Raw genomic sequence first — 22,595 nt, 5'->3', positions numbered from 1 at the left:
CTTTTACTTTAGCACCAATTCCGATTCTCTGCAGGTTACTCACTGAAGAAGTAGCTGATGATGCCGACGATTGCACAATAGATACTGCAGCAGAAGAGACAACTTCCTCTGCAGGAGCCTTTGCAGATGCAGTAACTGCAGGTTTCTGAAAGAAACAAATGCAGTGAACTTTATTAATCCACTGAAGCACAAAGCAATGAAAATCAGAAAAAGAACATGGAGATATAAACCTTTTAACAGAATGCAACAGAAAACAGCTCTTGCAAGGCTGTTTGAATAAAAGTGAGTGTAAAATACTAAAATAAATAAATGAATATTTTTTAAAAAGCATAAACTTACGCTAAAACCAGTCACAGCACTAACAGGAGTAGGCAGAATTATTTACACGGGCAGCAGTTGAACTAGTGCTACCACGGACAACAGAAAAAATAATAGAGAAAAGAAAAATGAGGAGATATTTCTGAGAAGAGAATATTACGGGATATACAAACCAAGAACCATGGACTTATTTTAAGTGTTCCTCTAGCCTAAAATTGTCCAGTGACAGTGAAATTGAACACTGAATATTAAAAAGATTGTTTTTTACATAAGATCAAAGGAGACTTACTTACTTTAGATGTGTCAGTGGGTTTAGATTGGGCTGCAGCTGGTGCAGGACAGACAAAGTCTTTTGAAAATTCATCAATAAGATCAGATTCACTTACAGGCTGCAATACAAAACGGACACAAATGTGGTACAAAGTGACTGATACAATTGTTTTTATTTTACAAAAATTCTAGATTAACTTGCTTGGTCAGCACCTTATAAGTTTTAAAATATACCTCATATCTATAGTTAATGAATATTTCTTGAGAAAATTCTTTCCAGAATTTGTCCAGTTTTGTAATTAAAAATGATTTTTACTGGAATAACATTCCATTTAAAAATTGTTTACAGTGTTACTGAAAAGCACAGTATAACTTATTTCATGAGAGGACTTTAAGTTTTTAAGAGCAACAGCATAAATGACTTAGCCTATGTCTACTCTGGGGGGTCTACACTGATGTAGCTACGCTAGCATAACCCCGTAGCATAGGTGCAGTTTATGGTGAGGGAAGGCATTTTTCCATTGCTGTGGAAACAGCATCTCCCTGAGTGATTGTAGCTGGGTCAACAGAAGCATTCTTCCATTGCCCTAGCTGCGTTTACACTGGGAGTTAGGTCAGCATAGCTATGGTGCTCAGGGCTGTGAATTTGTCACACACGTGATGCTGTACCTACACTGACTTAAGTTTTAAGTGTAGATTAGACATAACATTTAGTAGGACAGCATATTATTGCAATAAGAAAAGGAGTACTTGTGGCACCTTAGAGACTAACCAATTTATTTGAGCATGAGCTTTCGCGAGCTACAGCTCACTTCATCAGATGCATACCGTGGAAACTGCAGCAGACTTTATATATACACAGAGAATATGAAACAATACCTCCTCCCACCCCACTGTCCTGCTGGTAATAGCTTATCTAAAGTAATCATCAGGTTAGGCCATTTCCAGCACAAATCCAGGTTTTCTCACCCTCCACCCCCCCACACAAATTCACTCTCCTGCTGGTGATTGCAGTGTTTCAAGTACAGATCATATATAGGTAATGGGAGGCATATGGTATCAACATTTATTAGCATGCATGTAGGTTCTTTTATTTTTTGTATGTTTTGTCTGCATTTCTTTTATCTTAAGAATAAATGTGCTTACTCAGAAAGAGCTGTGTGGTAACTTATACCTCTGGCAATTACATTGTGTACCATGATTTACTTAAACTGTGGATATCACAGTATAGTCGGGGACTCTGCAGCCTGAAAATACCCCAGCCTGGTCAGGAGGGAGAGAGACATATGTCTCCACCCAAGAGAGACATGACACCTGAGGCACCTCTGTGGAGCCTAGAATGGGTGTCGTTGGAGGACCACAATAAAGGGGGAATACAGATGTAGTTGCCCAGAACTGCGAAGCATTTCAGTATTATTCAAATATTCACATGATCCACCTACAGAATAATAATATTCAACTTCAGTATCAATTAGAGACAGATGGCTAGAAAGTAAAAATCGGCTACATTTATACAGTGTGTAAACAAGTGCATCTATAAATAGGGACCAAGACTGTGTAGTTATACTAGGAACATAGGAAAATAGAGGACAAAAGTGGAAAACAAAACCAAACAGGAAACCACCAGAATATCTAGTGACAATCCCATAATACTGTTACTTTTTAACCTTAGGCTTTTCTTCAGGTTTTGGCAATAATGGTTTTCCATCTTTATCCTGCAGGAAAAAACAAATATTATTGTTAGTTTTTGTCTATTGTTACAAAATATGGCTTCCATGCTAGCAAACAATTGCAAGTTTAGGTTATTTGCAATGGGAAAGGTATCTAAACATGTATACACCCAGGAATTAAAGAAAACAAATGAAAATACCCATTCAGCAAAATCTTTGCCATATCACATTTGATGACATGCACTAACAATACAGAATTCCACGGACACAGCATTTTATCTTCATGGTACAGGGTAGGAGCAGCAGGTCTCCTCAACCCCTTCCATGGGGCCTGCCAACAGAGGGAGGCCACAGAAACTGTGACTAGGCACAAAGTGAGCCAGAATATATTTCAATACTACTCTGGCAGGCCGTTCCTACTACAGCATTTAAGTTTCATTTACAGAAAACATTTAGTCCCAGATTCTCTGCTGCACCAACTTTTCACTCAGTGCAGCAGAAAGGAGAACATCTGGGAGCCTGTTATGGCTTCCTGAGTCTCAGGGCTGGCCACGTTTGGTTAGGTTTGCTCTAACCTACAAACAGCTGGCAATGGCCTTCAAGTAACTGTATGCCACGTGGGGAAAGTAGGAACACATCTCATTTTGGCCACACCACTTAGATATTACTCCGCCTTCAAACACAGATACCTAGGCCAAGGAAGGGGTGACATAGGAACCCGTGTACACTGGCTCCGGATCATCTGAGAGAACCCCCATATCAGGAGAATTCTCAGCTGGTCAGATACTGCTGCAATACCTGAGTGGCACAAAGGAGCCAGAGCACTACTGAGAATCGAGCACTGAGGCCAGTCACCACTGCATTACTCCAGTTTTATGTTGGATTAACTAACTCAGTAGTAAAATAGGCCCTAACTTTGTAGTCTTTATGGTTCTGAAGAAAATCTTCTGAATGTCAACTTATTTAGGTCAGCTTCACAGGTCTGCAATCAGACACACTCAAAGTCTCAGAGGTAAAAACTGCCCCATTCAAAATGGAATGTGCCACTACTGAAACCTAATGAAGACAGCTGAAACGTCTACATTGTTAACTGCATCAGTATTGATCATTTTGAACAAGTCTCCTTCTCTGTGTGTGCCCATCGGTAAAATATGGATAATACTTCTCTACTGTGTTTGAAAGGACTTCATACTACACGAATGAACCCTACAGACATATTTATTTATTTATAGATATAAGTGACACGTCCAGTTATAAAATGGTGCTTCTGGAACTTTCCATGAGAAACTATTCCAAATAAATGCCAATTGTTTGCAAGTCTATATGTTCCTTTCCTCAACATCAACCACATTACGCTGAGGGACAGCGGAGAGTTCTAAGTGAACCCTCAGGGAAGGGAAAAGGGATGGGGGGATACAGGAGCCACCCAGACAGGGTGCATTCATGGTTTGTCATTAATAGAGTTCCACCACTTTTTACTTTCCCCAGCTTCACTGCCTGCCTATGACACAACCACAGAGCTAGTCAGACACCTATAATTTACATGAGGAAAGTAGAGATGAAAAATTACCATTGCTGGTTTCAATCTGTATTCTGGAGGGATTGTATCATCACGTTCACCAGCTTTGTTTATTTTTTTCTCTTTAGCTTTTTCCTGAAGAAAAGGAGACAAATATAGATGAACAGAAATTCCAGGGAAAACCACCAACAGTCCCTCTTCACTAAAGAGGATCATTCCAATCTTAATTTTCTAAAGGCACTAAAATCAGATTAAGCCATTCTATGCTTTGAGGGCCTCTATGGTCTATTCATGCCAAATTTAGGTTAAAAAAAACCATTGTTTTGAAATTAACACTAGTGTAGAACATGGCCGTGATGTGTTACTCTTCAAACACAACCCAAAGACACAGAGCAGAGACATAAACTTCACTGGCCACTGCCTCGACAGGCCTTCAGGGGGCGCAATACAAAGATCCCAATTCTCCTGGCAGCCTCCACCACCCTGGCCACATCAGTAGCAGAAAGAGATAAAGGGTGAGTAGGATTGTATCCCTTTTCCACTGGGCAACCACCTGGGGACATGGAGTCCCAGCACTGCACCGCTTAATGCCTCCAGAGTCCTTCAGAACTAGGACCAGCACTCCAGGCCCCTTCAACAGCAACTAATTTTCCATTGCCATCCTGTCACTCCCCTTTGTGCGATTACTTAATATGGATAAGGGATAAAATAATGTAATGCTAATAAGGCGAGTGGTGTTAGATGTAAAGATAGAACTCAAAACATGCAAGGATTAAATACCAAATGAGCACTAAAGTTAAAAAAAAAAAAAAAAGGGAGAGAGACATTGAAGAGATTCAGGCTAAATACAAAAACAACATTAAAAAAGGCAGACAAGAACCATTTACAAAAGAAAATGCTATTAATTGTAATTCCCCCATCCCACCCCAAACCCAACAACTAGAGTTAAAGGGAAAAACAGAGAGTGTAACCAACAAGAAGCACACCAGTCATTACTCTGTCCCCTTTTCTGGTAGGCTGTATCCCATTTCTACTCCCTTTGTCTGTTTTTTGTCACTTAAGTAAATTCTCTGGGGTATGGGTTGTTCACCTCTTATGCATTTGTACAACACCTAAAAAAATGGAGTTTTGGGAACCGATACAATACACATTTAATTATACCTCTGAGACTTCTACAATGGAACCAAGGTCTTCTTTGGGTTCAGGTTCTGGTACACCAAGAGTATCAGCAAGGGCATCTAGTGCATCATCACTCATTGCTGTCTGGGTTTAAGAAAATGTGCAAATCATATTGTGATTATTCATAAAAAGGCATGGGTTTACCTTACATGTGTCTTCCTCTACACTCTGTATGGAGCGAAGCAATGTGTTTGTGTGTCTGTGCTCAAAAAGAGAGAAAACGGTATTTTTAATTTCTGTTCTGCTTCACATTTCCTTAACACAAGAGGGCAGCAGATGGCAAACTCTGATCACACCAGCAGCTTTTAATCAACTAAAAACTTCCTCAAAGAGAGGAACACAGAGACCCCATCACTACAGACAGTGACTACTTCACTGCATGGTCTTAGCTGAAGCCAGACATTACATGTTATCTTTCCAGATATGGGAAGGAAAGGTCAGTTTTACGAGTACAAGGAAATGAAATTATCCTGATATTAAAAGCATCCCACACAACTAAAAATACCAAGCTCATTTTTGTAACCAGCTCTCATACTACATTTTTCGGGCCTATGGGAGCCCTGCAGATGACTCCAAAAGCAGAATTATTTGACCCACGCAGGCCCAATCCTGTAACATGCAGAGAACACCTCCTGCGAGGCTCTCAGCACCTGCAATTCCTGTTGTACTTAATATGTTCAACAGAATTTCAACTGAAACCAAGGATGTTCAATGTCTTGCAGGATCAGGCCCACATTTTGGCATAAAGTATGTTAAATGCAGATGTATCATTATAATTAAATTAGTCAAAAAAGGGAATATGTATACCTCTTCCAGTTTTGGTTTCTTCTCCTTAGGAGGAGCTGAACTCCTGACTGAACTTGTTGACTGTGCTTGTACAATTTCTCCTTCCTCTGTTGGCTTCTGTTATGTAAGGAGAAAATGAAATATTTGGTTATCGGCAAAATTTGCAAAAAGTGTAAAAAAGGTAAAGTTAAAAAATCCTCAGTTGGCAAAATTAATACCTCTTTAAAAATTGTCTTCTCCTCTCCAGGAGCAGAAGTACTGCAGGTAAAATCAGATGACAAAGCATCTGCAATATCATCATCCGTCATTGGTTTCTAAACAGAAATTGCATACATAATAGGTTATGGTTAACATTCAAAGGTCAATGGCTGTCAAAACCTAGTTTATAATTCAGGTGTGCTGTGTGCTTACTGAAGTAGCAATTTGTATTTAAGGGGTCATTATTATACTTTTGTCTCAGAGCAGTCACAGAAAGAAACACCCCTATACTCCTTCATACACTTTACATCAAAATGCAGCCTTTTGTTTTCTTTTAGTTGTAAACGTATAGTGAAATCAAACTCTAGTCTAAAGGAATGACAGTCAATCTGTGGAACTCTTTGCCAGCAGATTTTGTGAAGGCCAAGACTATAACAGAGTTTTAAAAAGAACTAGATAAATTAATGGGGGATAGGTCCATAAATGGCTCTTCGGTGGGATGGTGTCCCTACCCTCTGTTTTCCAGAAGCTGGGAATGGGCAACAGGGGATGGATCACTTGATGATTACCTGTTCTGTTCACTGCTTCTGAACCACCTGGCATTGGCCACTGTCGAAAGACAGGATACTGGGCTAGATGGTCTGCGCCAGTATGGCTGTTTTTATGACCTTGCTAAGCACACAGATTTAAGCATTCTTTGTCACACAAAGTACTCAAAGATTCCTGCATCCATAACTGTCAATAGCTAGTCTAACATTATCAGGTTCAATTTCTCAGAAGTATTTGGTTTAGTTGTTTCAATTTCTTTCAGTTTTCCAAGACCGTCTATGTTAGTTACAAATTCTGTGCTAAAACTCCAGAGGCTTCCCACTGACTTCAACGGGAACTGCATGTGGTCAGCACCTCCTAGAATGTGGCATTTTCTAATGTCACAAGAAGTTAATTAGAACTTTCCCAAGAACCTGATGACGACTTATTTTTACCTTTTGAGATGTAAATCTAACTTTACCTGAGGTGGTTCTTTTTTTTCTGGGGGAACAGCTTGGTCATCTCCTTTACCCTGAAAGAAGAGTTATTTCTGTGGTGAATGGACGATAATCCCACTATACAAGCAGAACTCTATTGCACGTCTTGTTTTGCTCACTTTACTTACCTCCAATAATTTTCTGTACCCTGGAGGTATAGCACCCTCCCGTTTACCCAGTTCTTCAATATATGCAGAAGAACATGAATCCTACAACAAAACCAACAAATTAATATTGTTGTATTAATGTTTGTTGAAACCAAGTTACTAATTTACAAAGATAACTATATAAAATGACATTCTACCCTCTAATAAACTGGCCTTCTCCCTAACTCACAAAGAACCCACTGCCACACCCAGAGTCTCTTTTCAGGCAGTTTTATTCTTCCAAAACAGACAAAATTAACAAAACCAGTTCCTCAGTCCACCCCAGGCTTCAACTCCCAGTGCACAGTCCCCTTTGCCTCTTTGTCCTTCCTTCAGGAATCTTCCATGCTCTGGTCGCTAAGCACCACATCACCCAGAGCTTTTTCCCCAGTAGGTTCCCACTTCCTCCACTCCTTGCGGGATGGCTTGCTGCTCCTGCTTCTTAGAGCTTTCTGGCTATGACTCATCAAGTGTCTCCCCCTTGCCCAGGTACCTCTTTTAAATCTCACTGAGGTCACCTGACCAGTCACAGGTGTAGTGGCCCTGCTCCCTCTTCAAGGGGCCAGCCACCCTGTGACATACTCACTAATGATGCTTCTGAGAAAAGAGAGAGGGGAGAATCAAGTACAATAAATGGCCAATCTCAATCTTTTAATGTAGATACCAATGTGAATTTGAGATATTTAGTGTCTACTCCACTCTCTTACTTCTCCATTACTAGTAACAACTCCCTTATCCTCCCCATCAACTGGGATTGCAATCTCGCTTCTTCCCCCACATCCACATTTAGAAATGAACATCATTGTCTCAGATTCCTAATGCTCCACTATGTGACAAGTAAAAAAGTAAGTAGAAAGAATTCCCTTCACCTATCCAAGCTTTTTTCTCTCCCCTGTCAGCAACTTCGATAAAAACATGTTCTTTTGTAAATCTGTCAGACAAGCCCATATCTGGTGACTGTGACAGGGCAGGGGTAAAACCCCCTTTAAAGCCCTGCCAAAATGCTGGCTGCAGAGGGCTCTCTGGTCAAAAGGCCAGGTAGAGAGACATGGGTATGCAGCAGAGAGCCCAACTGTAAGCCCAAATGAGGGCTAGCTCAAAGCAACAAGCTGGGCCAAGTGGGAACAGCTGGGCTAAAGACTGGGAGGGCTATAAAAGCCCTGGGAAAACCTCAGTGAGGGGGCCAGCCTGGGAGGAGACAGGAGGGCTGTTTCTCTGTCTCCTTATCTACTAGAAGGAGCCTCAAGGGCCAGAAGACCCTGGGAAGGGTCTGTGGTGGGACTGTTGTTGGGGGAATTGGGACTGCACAAGAACACTGTAAATCAAGACACAAAGGTGAAACCACTGAAGAAGGTGGTGGGACTCTTTCTTATACCAGCCTAAACCCAGGGTGCAGGCACAAAAGTGGGCGTGCCAGCATAGACCCTGTGACAGTGACCAATTCAAATAGCAGCTTTTTTCCAGTTTGCTGACACTTCGCCATTGTGTTCTACTGTAGATCTATAGTTGCAATATTTCTTAACAGCTAAAAACAACATGAGTATTATGTGGGAGGCATTCCTTATGTTTTACAGAGAAATTGTGAATCTATTTCAAATGTTATAAGATCACAGGGATAATTACTCAGCCTGTATGATAACAAGTAATGTAAGAAACTCAATACCGTAATTTCTGGGCCTGTGTAGACTGGACTAGGAGGGACATGTTCTTCAGGTCCTCCTAGTGTATCTATCAGGTCATCTAAGGCCTTATCTACATCAGACTAGAAAAATAAGCAGACAGTTATATAAGTTAATGCACTGCACAGCACGTAAAGATGTATCACAATGTGTAGCATTAATGTAAGACTGCAAAGAAACAGAAAAAAAGACAAAAAGAATCTCTCTTTAAATCTAACAAAAAAAGGTCTACATTTAGGTTATTATGCAAATACAGGAATATACAAAACTTTACTGTTGTGCCTGTCAGCTCCATACATGCATACAAGGGAGTTCACTGAAATTTACAAGAATCTTCTCCCCTGTCTTCAGTCAGCTCTCAACAAAGAGAAGTACTCACATCACATGAGCCTGGGATCATAGAAGAAAATCTGTCCATTATATAGAGTCAAATCCAGTAGGCAATTGCTTAATCAAATAAATCAGTGATCTAGTTCCTCTTTATTTAAATCAACCATTAAAGGTGACACCATTGTGATTAGATTATAGTAGCTTTTACGGAAAGTTTTTTGTGTGTTATTAACCAGGATAGCGACTAGTTAAGATTGGCCTACAGTGGGGCAGAGCTGTGCAGCCTGGCCAGCTTCCAAACCACAGGGAAGCCAAGGCCAGGATTTGGCCCAGTAGGAAAAGCTAACATGCAATACAGAACTGTACTCGCTCTAGACTTTTCAACTGCCCCCTCTCCGATAGATGCAGTATCAGCTAAGCTTCTTGTTCTACTGGTTTAAAAGTGGGGGGGGGGGCGAGGTGTGAAATTCTACTGATTTTCTCTTAATCTTATAAAATAAATAAAGATCAGATAAGACATTGATATGGTGCAACAGAGTGTCAAAAAGCCACAATCATAAACAGACTGATTATTTCTGCTAAAAAGGAGAGTATGTAAATCTATGGTGGACACCCGAAATTTACCAGAGCTGCAGCAAACATGATCTTAAAGACCCATCTTGCACTACCCATAAACAAAATAATACTGAGGGCAGCTACCACACGTGGAATGAACTTAATTTTGGTGTGGGTTTGTTTTTCCCCCTGAAGAAGGCATCTAGCCTCTCTGGTTCAATGCAGATCATTGCAATTTAGGACCTTGATGGAAGGGTGTATAAATGCGACTTTTTAGGGGGAGAGGGAGTAGGGGGAAGGAAACAAGATCCTTTGCAGAGAACTCCTGGAAACCAAAACTAGAAACCTGCTCTGAATCAGTACAAGTTCAACAGACATTAAAAACATTTTCAAAGATAATTGTTTACCAGTTACCTCTCAGTTTCAGTAACAAGATTTTTTGTAGTCAGATGATTGATTAAAAATAAATCTTTACAAAATATTACCTAAAGATGAAACATACTGAAGTATTATTGATAGCAATGTTAGATTTGGGAAAGGCTATTAAGAATTGGGAAAGTTGTATTTTATACAAGAGGGCTTATATGTCAGTATATTGTTACCTACTTTTTCAGGTGGCTTAGTAGGTGCAGCTTCAGCAGCTGAAGATGGAGCCACTGATTTATTTTCTTTAGTCTGAAAAAAGAAAAAAAAAAAAGGTGAAAATAGTGCTGAAAGCCAGTGTAAAGGAGGTAGGTTTATACATAGCAGCTGACTTGTGTTAGACTGTAGTTACCTACCTCAGCAGTTGGCTTATCAGCTGTCGCAACCAAACCAGCAGCAGTGACTGCACCAACCGTAGCTGCACCACTAGCTAGTGATTTATTTTCAGTTTTAGGCTAAGGAAAAAAATAGAGTGTATGCTTATATGACTTTGTGTTAACAATTTTAAAAAGAGAAACAGTCAAACTATAATGGAAATGTTCTATCCTAGTATATATCCTACATTACTCCAATTGTCAATACAACTTTTGTGCAAAGTTCAAGGATAGAACAAGAAAAAGATTATTAATGCTGCTAAGCAACAGTCTGTGCTGAAGGAAAGGTGCAGTTCTAGTGGGATTCTCTCTTTCATTCCTCTGATAACACTGAGATAGTATAGCTTTAGGACAAACGACACACTGATTTCTGGTGCAGAAGGAGAAAGTTCATTAAAAAGCAAATGGTACTGAAGTTTAGTAAGTATTTTACTGGATTGTAAAGCCCCACATCTTTCATGTTTTACTTATAGGGGAATGAGTTAGAAAATTGTGGGTAAAAATCTCTCATGATTTGTGGTAGATTTTGAGATCTGAGATTTTATAAAATTTATTTTACCTCCTGTATTTTTGTTTTACCTCCTTAAATTCCTAGCCTCTCATGCCGCCTTCATGGCTTCCCTTTCTCGACAGGTCTTACTTTAGGGAGATGAATCTGCATCTGGAGTGGGCTATGCCACATTGTGCTGCTCCTTGTAGCTCCCAGGCAGTGGAAGGCTTTGAGGGGAGAGTCCCTAAACTCCTCCCTCTCGCCACCTCCAAAGAATCAAAAATGAAGGCTGGGGAATATACCATGTTTGTCTCAGTTACTAGGCTCTTCTTTACACCCAGGGTGTCTTCAGCTTTGGAATGTGTCTGGGCCGGGGGCAGGGGGTGTTTGTGGAAAGTCATGGAATCTGTACAAACTAGCAGCTGCCAGACTTACTGCTTATTAAAAAAAAATAGCATGACCAATTTTGGTTTAATCAATTTAATCTGAGTGTCAAATATTTTATTAGATAACAAACTGTTTGATTAGAGAGATAAGTTGTTTGGGATAATATCTTTTATTGGACCAACATCTATTGGTGAAAAAGACAAGCTTTCAAGTTTACACAGAGCTCTTCTTCAGGCTCTGTGTAAACTCAAAAGTTTGTCTCTCTCACCAACAGAAGCTGGTCCAATGAAAGATATTACCTCAGATACCTTCTCTGTAATATCCTGGGACCAACACATCTACAGCAACACTGCATACAAACTGTTTTATTGTATGTTATAGACTTGAGACTGCATAATGTAAAATACAATCTTTTTTTCCCCATCACCGGCTACTATTATTGGAATTCAGGCATCTACCGAGTCTCAAGTCAGTTCAGTGAATTAGCATTTTTTTCAGAGGAAGCTGCAGTAAATGAGAATTTCAGAGATTCAGAACTCAGCTTCCCATCTTGGTGTTTTATACTTGTAGTGAACACTGCATATGAAGAAATATAAACTAGCAGAGTAAAATTACCTATTTCAGTGCATTGTGGGTAGAGTTTTATAATCTTTTGAAGTCTTCATGCTTTAGGTGTACAGGGAATTATTTTGGCCTCACAGTCCATGTTATCTAGTCTGAGTCACCAAGTCCCAGGATACCTCTATACTGCAATCAAAGGTGTGACCGCAGCTCAGGTAGGAATGCCCACACTAGCTTTAATCTAGCTGGCATGACTCCATATAGCAGTGTAGATGCATCAGCACAGACTAGCAACGCAAGTACGTACCTCAAGTTCCAGACGTGCTTGTACAGCCCAGGCTGGGGTCCATGCCACTGCCTCTACACTTATTTTTAGCTATGGGAGCTACATTAAAGCTAGCATGCGTATGCCAGCAGGTGCTGCAATTATACTTCCCACTGCAGTGTAGACATACCCTAAGTCCTAGACAGACATCTGAGAGAGATTTACCCAATGACAGAGTAATCTGAATGTTTATTCTCCCACTTTGCTTTCTGCCCTCTTCTTCCCCTTGACCCCTCTGAATTTACCCCTTCTGTTCTTCTTTCCCCACTCCTTAGGCTCCCATGAGTCCTACAGGCTATGAGGGCGTGCTGCACATCTGCATACTGCCAGCTTACTCCTCTTCCACATTTGGGCCAGTCGTTGGCACTCAAAAATGTGCCTGAAACACTCAGCAGAGAAGGAAGCCAAACATCAAGTAGGGCAGCGCTCATGTGTTAAACAGAGTGAGGCACACACCCTTGATTGACCCTAGGCTCCCCTATCTGCTCACGTGTTTTACTAAGGAAGGAAAGAGAGTAACAAATTGACAAAGGGTATGTTTACACTGCAGTGTAACCCAAGGGTTCAGATTCAGACTCAAGCCTAATCCCTCTTCTGTCAGCATGATTTGTGTGCAAACCCAGGGTTCAGACCCAATATCCCATGGAGGTGGAGGGTCAGAGCCTGAGTCAAGCCAGGACCCAGGGTTCAAGCCCTATTGCTTTACAGTGCAGATGCAGCCTCACTGGATTCGTGTTCAGAGTCTCCCAAAAGTATTCCACAATCATACAGCAACTTTCCTTGTCCTCTGAACAGTCAAGTTTGGTGGTCAGTCAAGTTTTCCCACAAGAGCACCATGAACAAAGGGCTAGAGCAGTCACATTTTGGGAGGATGTCAGGAAGTCTGAGACACGGGTGATTGGACTTGGGTCCACATAATGCACTGGAGACACTGGGTTTGTGACCCAGGTTTCAACAATTCCTAACCTGGGTTACAACTGAGTGTAGATGCTCAAGCCCTAGGTTAAACTCAGGGTCTGCTAACTTGAGTTCTACTAACCCTGAGCTTACATTGCAGTGCAGACATACCCAAAGAAGGGCCTGAGCCTGAGCAGTGCGGAGTTTGCAGTGGAATGTGACAACAGTCTCGAATGTGCAGTACTTCTGGCTTGGGCAGACCTGCAACTGCAAGTGATTTTATATGGTTCACCTTCAAAAACATCCACAAAACCTTACAAAGCTAAGAATGGTTTAAGAGAGGATATGAAGCTTGGCGGAACACCCTTATTGCAGAATACTTATTAAAAGAGGCTGTTTCTAATCAGATGTTCAGTCATGTATATTCTGTAGACAATGCTTGCACACTATTCTCATCAATACTTTTGAATCAGTACATTCAAGATATTATTAAAGTTAAATAAGCAAAATGCAAAGGCCTCATTAAATGCCAAACAGTAAAGTTTTATACATGCTTAATGTAGCTTAGACTGTAGTTTAATGCAGCACAAAAAGCTGTCACACATACCTTCAAAAAGACAGCCTGTCTTTGGGATAGGAACTGTCTTTTTGTTCAGTGTTTGCACATGCCTAGCAGCACAATGGGGTCCATGACTAGGGCTAGTAGGTGCTCCCTCAATACAAACGAACAAGTAATAAAGGGATCGCCACTTCCGCTTTACCTTTGGTTCTTCTATTGAAGATACTTGCGTTGATTTTTCAGTCTGACCGGTGGCCGCTTTTCCTGGACTAGCTTTTTTGGAACTTTTTGCTACAGAAGATTTGGATGGGCTTTTTGCCTGCACAACCATAAATATGCTATTAATGTATAGGACAGATTTTAGTATTCTTGTGTTTTTGTTTTGAGAAAACAAAACAAACAAACAAAAGCAGAAAAAATGTAAATAACTCACCCCACCAGGTTCCTTTTGCTTCTCTTCAGATTGAGGTTTAGTTTGAGAATCAACTGGCTGTCAGTAATATACAGATATATTAGAATATATTAGAAAATATTCAACTGTTAAAAGTATTCAACTCAATAGATTTTTAGTCTAATTTACTTAACATACATGTAACTTTCACCTATTCTGACAGACAATTTAGAGACACAGGAAATTATTATTTTCTGCTTGTCAGGCTGCACAAACAAAGGAAGACACAATTCCTGCTCCAACCAAATTATACACATCCTAAGGGCACAATCACGTGAACACTTATCTGTATGGGACTTAATATACTAGAAAGGGGAAAGCCACATCTGGGAGTAGTTGTAGCCAGGCTTTAAACACAAAGGGATCTTTCAAAGGGTTGTAAAAATACTTCTCTCAAGTTATTTATAGCCCTTTTGTTAGCTATACATTCCCGTTTGTTTACTTCATAGTGACAGTTTTTCCTGTAGCCTCTCAAGTAATCTCAAGGGAAGGCACAGTTTATATTCAGCTAGCTCAGCTGGCGAGTACACACTCGCCCAGGTGTCATATGAGAAAAAGCATAGTCAAGGTTTGTGGAAATTAATTTTTCTTCACTCATTCACTGTTCAAAGTTTGAAGAAAAGATCTTGGAAGAACCTATAAGTATGGGTTATCTTTCCCTGTAAATGTGTCTTTTCATCTTGGGCAAAAATTAAAACGGGCTGGAACTTTGCATATATCCTTGCAAAAAAAACAAAAACAAAAAACCATATTGGAATGATTCTGCTTTGTTTGCAGGTTTCTTCCCCTCCCTACTGAAGGGGCGGGGGAAGAGAGAGAGAGAGAAAAAAAAGAAATAACTTTAAAAAACCTGATATTTACTAGGCAGATAGGGCACCTATTCCTCTCCCTAGGAAAACTCTACAGAAGAGAAAGCAGTACACAGGAGAAGCCTAGAATATATCCTTGTGAATTCTGAGGCAGCCATGCAGCAACGCAGACTCTCCATCAAGTTCTATGAGCACTGCCCTTCCCTGAGAATCAGAGATGTCAGCTTTCTCTGTTCTTTCCCGCCCACACATGCCTTAAAAGGGTAAAAGGTGCATGGTGGATTTAATGCCGGTTTCTGCTTAGAAATCTGTTGGTAGAGGGGAAGCACAACAGAGTGTCTACTCCCCAGAAATGTGCTATGTCAACTCCTAACAGGGCGGCGCTCCTGCTCCTACCTCATCTGCAGGCAGGTTTGTTTCCTTTCACCCATATGAGAAGATGGGAGCATCTGGTAGTGGCAGGATTTAGTTTATCATTACAAACTTCTCTGAAGAAAAACAACGCACAACGATTCAATAAAAGTAGTAGCTTACCTTTAGTGACTGTGCTACTTTTCCAGGTTCTGTTTTTGCGGTTTGTGTGCTCTAAAATATATAAGAAATTATACTCAGAACAAAAGATCAAAAAAGCAGCTTAGTTCTTTTTAACGATGATATTACTTCCTACGTTTGAAAACATATGGCATATTTTATACACACATGAACACTCAAATATGTGTGTTTATAAATAAATAATGCCCTCATCCTCCAATTTACAACATATGGTCCCGCACAGGACCCTGTTCATGCATTATAAGTTACTGGAGCATGGCCAAAACACAGCGCACACACACACACACCATTTACGTACTCATTTTACTTGGGCCATGAAATAAGAGAACTGAGTAAAGGTAACCAAACTGAACAGTTGTTTCAGCCACATTCAGAATAATATTACTATGATTCATTTCAACTCAAAGTACAGAAAGTATAATCAATATCTTGTAGATACGAGATTATGAATTACCACAACAAATAAAATAGTGTGGTTACTTCCAGAAAAGTTACTGAATATAGCAGCTTCTAAGTCAGGGTGGGCAAATTACGGCCTGGGGGCTGCATCCGGCCCTTCAGACCTTTTAATCCGGCCCTCAAGCTTCGGCAGAGGAGTGGGGTCGGGGGCTTGCCCCACTCCGTACGTGCCGTGGCTCCCAGAAGCAGTGGCATTACCCGTTCTGGTTCCTAAGTGGAGGGGCAGCCAGGGGACTCCGCACGCTGCCCCACCCCAAGTGCCAGCTCTGCATCTCCCATTGGCCAGGAACTGCAGCCTATGGAAGCTGCAGGGGCAGCACCTGCGGACGGGGCAGAGAGCAGAGCCACCTGGCGGCACCTCCGGGTAGGAGCCCGCACCCTGAATTCCTCATTTTGGCCTCACTCCAGAGCCCACATCCCCAGCTGGAGCCCTCACCCCCTCACACACCCCAATCCCCGATTTCGTGAGCATTCATAGCCTGCCATACAATTTCCATACCCAGATGTGGCCCTCAGGCCAAAAAGTTTGCCCACTCCTGTTCTAAGTCATATCTGCTTACTTTATTGAGACCATGTCAGCATAGTTATACTGGTATACTATCCTGGCAAAGCACTCCCAGTGTGGACATAGCTATACTAACATAGCTGTGCTTTTGCTGGCATAGCTTATTCTTCTCCCCAAGCAAAATAAGGCTATGTCTACACTTGAACCACTGAAACGCAGAAACTTACTACAGTGATGGGAGAAAATCCAGCTCCCCGAGAGGCAGTAGCTAGGTCAACGGATAAATTCTTCCATCAATCTATTATCATCTCCGCAGGGACTTAGGTCATCATACTATGTTGTGCAGTGGTGTGTATTTTTCACGCCCCAGAGCAACGAAGCTAGGTGGATCTAATTTTCTAGCATAGACCAGCCTGAGCTATATCGGTAAAAGTGCAGTTTTGCCAGTGTAACAGCATTTACCCTTGGGGCTTCTGCCAGCACAGCTATGTCCGTAACATATCATTCCCCTGAGCAATACAGCGATGTGACAAAACATTGCAGTGTAGACATGGCCTGGCTTTTTAATTATTATTAATTTTAGGTTTTTTACTGTACTCCATAGTTAACATAGCTATTGGAGAGTTAGCTGGAGATTTCAGTGGCTCATGTATCATCAACAGCATTGTTTGTAAGTTTTAGCTGCATGATCATTAAGTGAAAGCCAGGCTCCAGTTACCATACGGAAAGTTGACTTTCAGATCCTAAGTTGAACTTCAGGCCATCAGTTAGAAAACGCATTTTTACTTGGAAGGTAGGCACATTTAGAGTCAGAAACAAACTAATAAGGACCCATATTTTTATAGTCACCTACAATAGAATCACATTTACAATAACACAATGGATATAACCACTAGACTATTATTGAAGCATGCAATTTGTCTACTGTAATTTTGCAAGCATTTTTCTTTCATTTGAGAGGCATTCTAAACTACTATTTAGATGTGTTTAGCTTTTACACGGATTAGTTGACCCCACCGTGAAGTTTACTGAACAGTTCATTACTCAATATGCAACAATTAAGAAAAAAAATCCATACTAAACCCATGCACAGATCCACAATAAATTTACGTGTGAAATTCTGAGGTTGTGTGTGCATGTGCCCATGCATGCACGGGTGCAAGCGACACAAAGATGTTGAAGCCGCAGATTAAGGTATATAGCGCCACACCATAATGTATTCCGTAAATAATAATACAAATCACAGAAACAGGGAATACTCTGGAGGTAGGAGTGAAATTTCCTGTACTCCACACTGAAAATAAATCACTTCCCCTCATAGACCATATATTTTAAACATATTGATACTTTCTAGACCAGTGGTTCTCAAACTAGGACGCCACTTGTTCAGGGAAAGCCCCTGGTGGGCTGGGCCGGTTTGTTTACCTGCTGCATCTGCAGGTTCGGCTGATTGCGGCTCCCACTGGCTGCGGTTCGCCGCTCCAGGCCAATGGGGGCTGCAGGAAGGGCGGCCAGCACATCCCTCGGCCCATGCCGCTTCCCACAGCCCCCATTGGCCTGGAATGGCGAACCGCAGCCAGTGGGAGCCACAATCGGCTGAACCTGTGGACGTGGCAGGTAAACAAACCAGCCCGGCCCGCCAAGGGCTTTCCCTGAACAAGTGGCGGCCCTAGTCAGAGAACCACTGTTCTAGACTTTCCATGTACTTTAAAACGGATCAAGAAGTTTTGTTTCTCAAATACATTCACAGTCTGTATGCATGCATTTACACACTACAGTATATCCTCGCTATAACGAACCCCCTGGGGATCCAAGCCATTTGTTTGTTATAGCCCGGGGTTCAAGAGCCCTGCCACTGAGCCAGGGCTGACACCTTGAACAGCTGCCGTGGCCGGAGGAGCTGTCAGCCCCCATCATGGCCCTGGGCTGGGATCCAGGGACCAGGTTCATTATAGCCAAAGGTTCACTATTATGAAGGGCATTATGGAGAGGGTACACTGTATGTACCTACCATATTTATGTATGCATGCGTGCAAACACACATACATATTCTGATACACACACACACACACACTTAACACCATCAGTCAAGTAAATCAGTTATCGAAGCAAGTATCCTAATCTTCCAGGTCTTCTGGTTCAAGAAAATTATGTGTGTTTGTGCAGAGATGAAGCTAGAAATTTTGTTCTAACATTATTACATTATCAATCAAACAGATTTTTGCCGTTAGCTGCCTTTAGTTGACAGTTGGAGCAATAAGGAAATGCAACAGATGTGAAGGTTTGAGGAACTAGAATTTGTTTTTGATGATTGATCTCCAAGGTGTGTTGGGCCCATAAATGGGAATAAGCATGACAAATGAAAGACTGAATTTTAAGATTATTAGCTCATGCCTCATGGTGCAAGTGATTAAGTGGTGAAAACATGCTGCTGCTGTGACTGCAGACAGAGACATAGTCATTTGTGCATCACCTGAACTTTGTGTCTCTTCCTGCTGTGAGACTGCTGTCCACTGGTCTGGCTATGGCTTGAAGTAGCCTAGTATTAAAGTACAAATTCAGGTTTTTTTAAAACGCATTTCCCAAGAAACGTAGAGAGATTTACAGGAAAAATGAGATAAAGTATTTTACTACCATTTATGTTTGTACATGAAAACAGCTGTACTGAAACTGCAAGACATATCTGTTACTGAGAGTTAAATTCAAACCTCTGTGCTGCTCACTTTACCAATATTGTTATTAGTAACCATAGGTGACAATTTTCTTATAGCGCAAGTAGTCCTTTATTGGAATTTGATTGTACATTTACTGGATGGTTTATGTTTTAAAATCTAGGGGGGAGGGTTAATATATTTTTTAAAATTAACATTAAACAGAATTGTTCACAGTACAAATGGCATCAGATGTATAATAGTTTGATTTAGGAAATAAAATCTACAGCCAGATGTATTTTTGTTTACAAATGCTACTTCAGCTCTTTCGGCCTGTTTAGACCTTGTGAGCAGGTAATAAAGAAACATATCAGGATCCTGCTTTCAGAGTTCATCAGAGAGGTGGACAGGCAAAGTGAAGGAACAAGGAGATGTACACAATCTGGGAGGAAGGGGGAGACGAATCATAATTGGAGACTAGCTTTGTTTGTCATTCAACACAGAAGTTACATTTCAAAACAGCTACACTTGAAGACGTAGAAAGGCTTTTCAGGATCTGGAGGACAGGTCTTCTTATCTGTTTGTGTTTATCTAACAGTTTATACCCCTTCATAGTGTCCCCTCTTCAGGCTTATACTATTGGCAGCTGGGTTTCTACTGATCAAAGGTATAAAGATTCATGTTGGGTCCCCAAATGTGAATTCCAAGTAGGACCCGAGATTAAAACGGTCCCCCTTCCTAAGCTCTGCCCACCCCCCTAGCAGCACATGCACCACCCACCATGCTCACCTCATCCCTCCACAATACCCACACTGCTCTCTTTCTCCCCACTCCATTTCAATGAACCAACCAGCCACCTCCACACAAGGCCTTGAACTTCACACATCATGGTAACCCCATGAAGCACAAATCCTTATCCCTGCCACAGCTACAGTGGCTCCCACTTGCACAGGGAAAAGCTGATTATACTTTTTGGGGAAGGGGGACTGACATTCATTCTTGACGGCAAAAAGGGAGCAGGAATGGGTCTTTACTGATTGGGGGCAAGGGAAGAGGTAGAACGGAATCGAAATGGGAAATAGGTCTCTGAGGAGCAGAGGCAAGGGCACAGGGAACGAATGAGAAGTGGGTCACTGGGAATGGGGTCCGCACAAGAAGAGGAAATGACATTTGACACTCAAGGCGCCCTACTCCCTAGCAACTCTGTTTCCTTCCAAGGAAGTTCCTCTGGGTGCCCCAATTCCCCTTCAAGGAGGAAATATTAATTATACATGAGCTATTAAAGGGCAAGGTAAGGTAGTTCCACTTCTCCCTTTGTAAAGATAGGCCAGTAAATTCCTGCAGGACTCTATGCTCAAGAGTCCCCAAATGTTTCAGGGCAGGGATTTACACCCTGCTACTGTAGCTGTTTTTTCCTGCAGGCATGCTTATTCTGAGTCTATTAATAGAGAAGCGACTACTTTGTCTATTAATAGATGGCCAGATGGTTGCCATCATGTAGATAATGCCACACGGAAAGAGCATGTTAGGCGTGAATTTGCTCTTTGATGCAGGTTCATAATTAATCTATTATCATCAGGAAACATCTTAAATTAGTGACTGACAAACAACGAATCTCTAAATTTATGAGCAGCAATGATCATGCAGGATTAGACAATGGTTTAATAACTGTCCGGTTTATTGTGAGGAGTGTAGTAGCTAGGTCTTGTGGACTGTGTGTGGAGATTAAGATTTATAAATTAGATATTTTGGCATCCATTGTAGCTACAACTGTTAAAAGAGCTGACTGACAAACACCCTTGAGGAATTACAGCATAGCACTGTTTGAATTGGCAGAAGTGGTACAAAGGAAAAGAAGGAGAAAGTTGCTTTTTTACCAAGAAATATTTTGACATTCAAGTGGTTGGTGATTGTAAAGGTGCTACAGCTTTGAAAATTTTAACTTTTACTGTTTTTTGTAGAAGTTTGGTAAATGAGCTTCACTTGCTAAATCAGACTGCAGACTAAATTAGACTGTTGAAATGGATTCTCCTATAATGCTAACAAACATAAACAGGCTGACAGTGGACTTCAACCTCAAAGCGACATGATCAAACTTGGACCTACCAGTCTGGCATTAGGTTCACCATATGTATAACATTAGAAAAATCCATATCTTGTACTACTGCATTGTTCCCTACCTGATCTGGTTCAGAAAGCTGACACGGTATTGAAATGAGCAAGATCCCTATTCTGGAGTGCAGGATTTTTGTCAGTTTCAATATTTTTATCCTGAGCAAGAATGTACAGATAGGCAGAGAGGAGGGAAAACATCATATAATATTTTTTATATTACGATAGTGACCAAAAACTCTGAATCAGGATCAGGAAGGAAGGTAGCAGAGAGGAACGAGGGTATCATTATTGAGAACATGTGATTTCACACTGACTAACTAAGGCCCAAATTCTTCTTTGGGACTATTCACATGGAACTAGTCACATAAACAAAGTTACACCTGTAATTAAGGGTTTGCAGGATCAGGGCCTATGTGCCTAACTCAGAGGTTATGAATAAGCTAAAATGTTGTATTAGTATTAATTTAATCCACAGTTCTCAAAGTGTTTTGCATAAGAGGACAAGTGTCTTTACCCCTATTTTGCAGATGTGGAAACTAAGGTACAGAAAAGTGACTTCGTCAAGATCATATAATGAGTCAGTGACAGAGTCTGAAGTAAAATCCAGGTCTTCTGACTCACAAATCGCAAAGATTCATTCCTTAGGACTTCATACCTTTGTTTCAGTGGGCTTCATATCCGATGCTTTTGTTGCAACAGTAGAAGGGGGCTGTGTCTGGAAAAAAAAAATCAAAACATTACTTCAAAACGATTTCACCTTCACTTAAAATGTTAAGACAATTATTAATACAGATGTTTGTATCATGCAAGTATATAGGCTTGTTAGAATTCAAGTTACAATTCAGGTTGAGGATTGGAGATTAGGCTGATCACTTTTATTCTGATTCTCTGCCACACTGGAAAACATACTCCTACTCTGCTTCTCTGTGAGTAGGTAGCGTTCCAAAGGTATACTGTAGAAACAGCCTCTTCTCTTAAGTATGCTGAAAGCAGATTTCTAATTGAATATTGGAATATATAAGATGCCTGCTCTCCAATACTGAAACATCTATGGATATTTAAATGTATATACTAAGAACAGGATTCTTACATATTTTAATGTGCTTGCTCAAAGACATTCATCCTCTTGGATTTATTAGGTTGCCAAAAATAACATTTAATATATACTCTAAGCTTCATACATTTTTAAGGCCAGAAGGGATCATTATGATTTTCTAGCCTAACCTCCAATGTAACACATGCCACAGAATTTCATGAACTGGTTCCTAAATCAAGCCCATATCTTGTAGTTGAGCTACAGCATATTTTGCATATTTTTTTCAGAAAGATATCCAGTCTTGATTTGAAGACTTCAAGTCATGT

The 22,595-nt window shown here is 40.9% G+C and overlaps 1 protein-coding gene across 7 annotated transcripts in view; it reads right to left on the bottom strand.

Moving 5' to 3' along the window:
- The window catches only part of CAST (calpastatin), a 112,604-nt gene that overhangs the window by 30,808 nt on the left and 59,201 nt on the right, over window positions 1–22,595 (bottom strand). For 4 of the 7 annotated variants that reach the window (XM_077817219.1, XM_077817220.1, XM_077817221.1 and 1 more), the window contains 17 exons: window positions 21,889–21,948; window positions 18,941–19,006; window positions 15,486–15,536; window positions 14,125–14,181; window positions 13,894–14,010; window positions 10,455–10,553; window positions 10,282–10,350; window positions 8,775–8,873; window positions 7,094–7,174; window positions 6,950–7,000; window positions 5,961–6,056; window positions 5,764–5,859; window positions 4,939–5,040; window positions 3,829–3,912; window positions 2,256–2,303; window positions 612–707; window positions 44–145 (listed from right to left, as the gene is read on the bottom strand). In XM_077817219.1, the coding sequence (XP_077673345.1) occupies window positions 44–145; window positions 612–707; window positions 2,256–2,303; window positions 3,829–3,912; window positions 4,939–5,040; window positions 5,764–5,859; window positions 5,961–6,056; window positions 6,950–7,000; window positions 7,094–7,174; window positions 8,775–8,873; window positions 10,282–10,350; window positions 10,455–10,553; window positions 13,894–14,010; window positions 14,125–14,181; window positions 15,486–15,536; window positions 18,941–19,006; window positions 21,889–21,948 (1,374 nt within the window). The remainder of the gene's footprint in view (window positions 1–43; window positions 146–611; window positions 708–2,255; window positions 2,304–3,828; window positions 3,913–4,938; window positions 5,041–5,763; window positions 5,860–5,960; window positions 6,057–6,949; window positions 7,001–7,093; window positions 7,175–8,774; window positions 8,874–10,281; window positions 10,351–10,454; window positions 10,554–13,893; window positions 14,011–14,124; window positions 14,182–15,485; window positions 15,537–18,940; window positions 19,007–21,888; window positions 21,949–22,595) is intronic. The other 3 variants (XM_077817222.1, XM_077817225.1, XM_077817223.1) reach the window with 2 other exon arrangements.

The sequence above is a fragment of the Eretmochelys imbricata genome, chromosome 5, assembly GCF_965152235.1.
Source record: "Eretmochelys imbricata isolate rEreImb1 chromosome 5, rEreImb1.hap1, whole genome shotgun sequence".
Lineage (NCBI taxonomy): Eukaryota > Metazoa > Chordata > Testudines > Cheloniidae > Eretmochelys > Eretmochelys imbricata.
The sequence above is the reverse complement of the archived record's forward strand: the minus strand, read 5'-3'. Positions and strand labels throughout refer to the sequence as shown.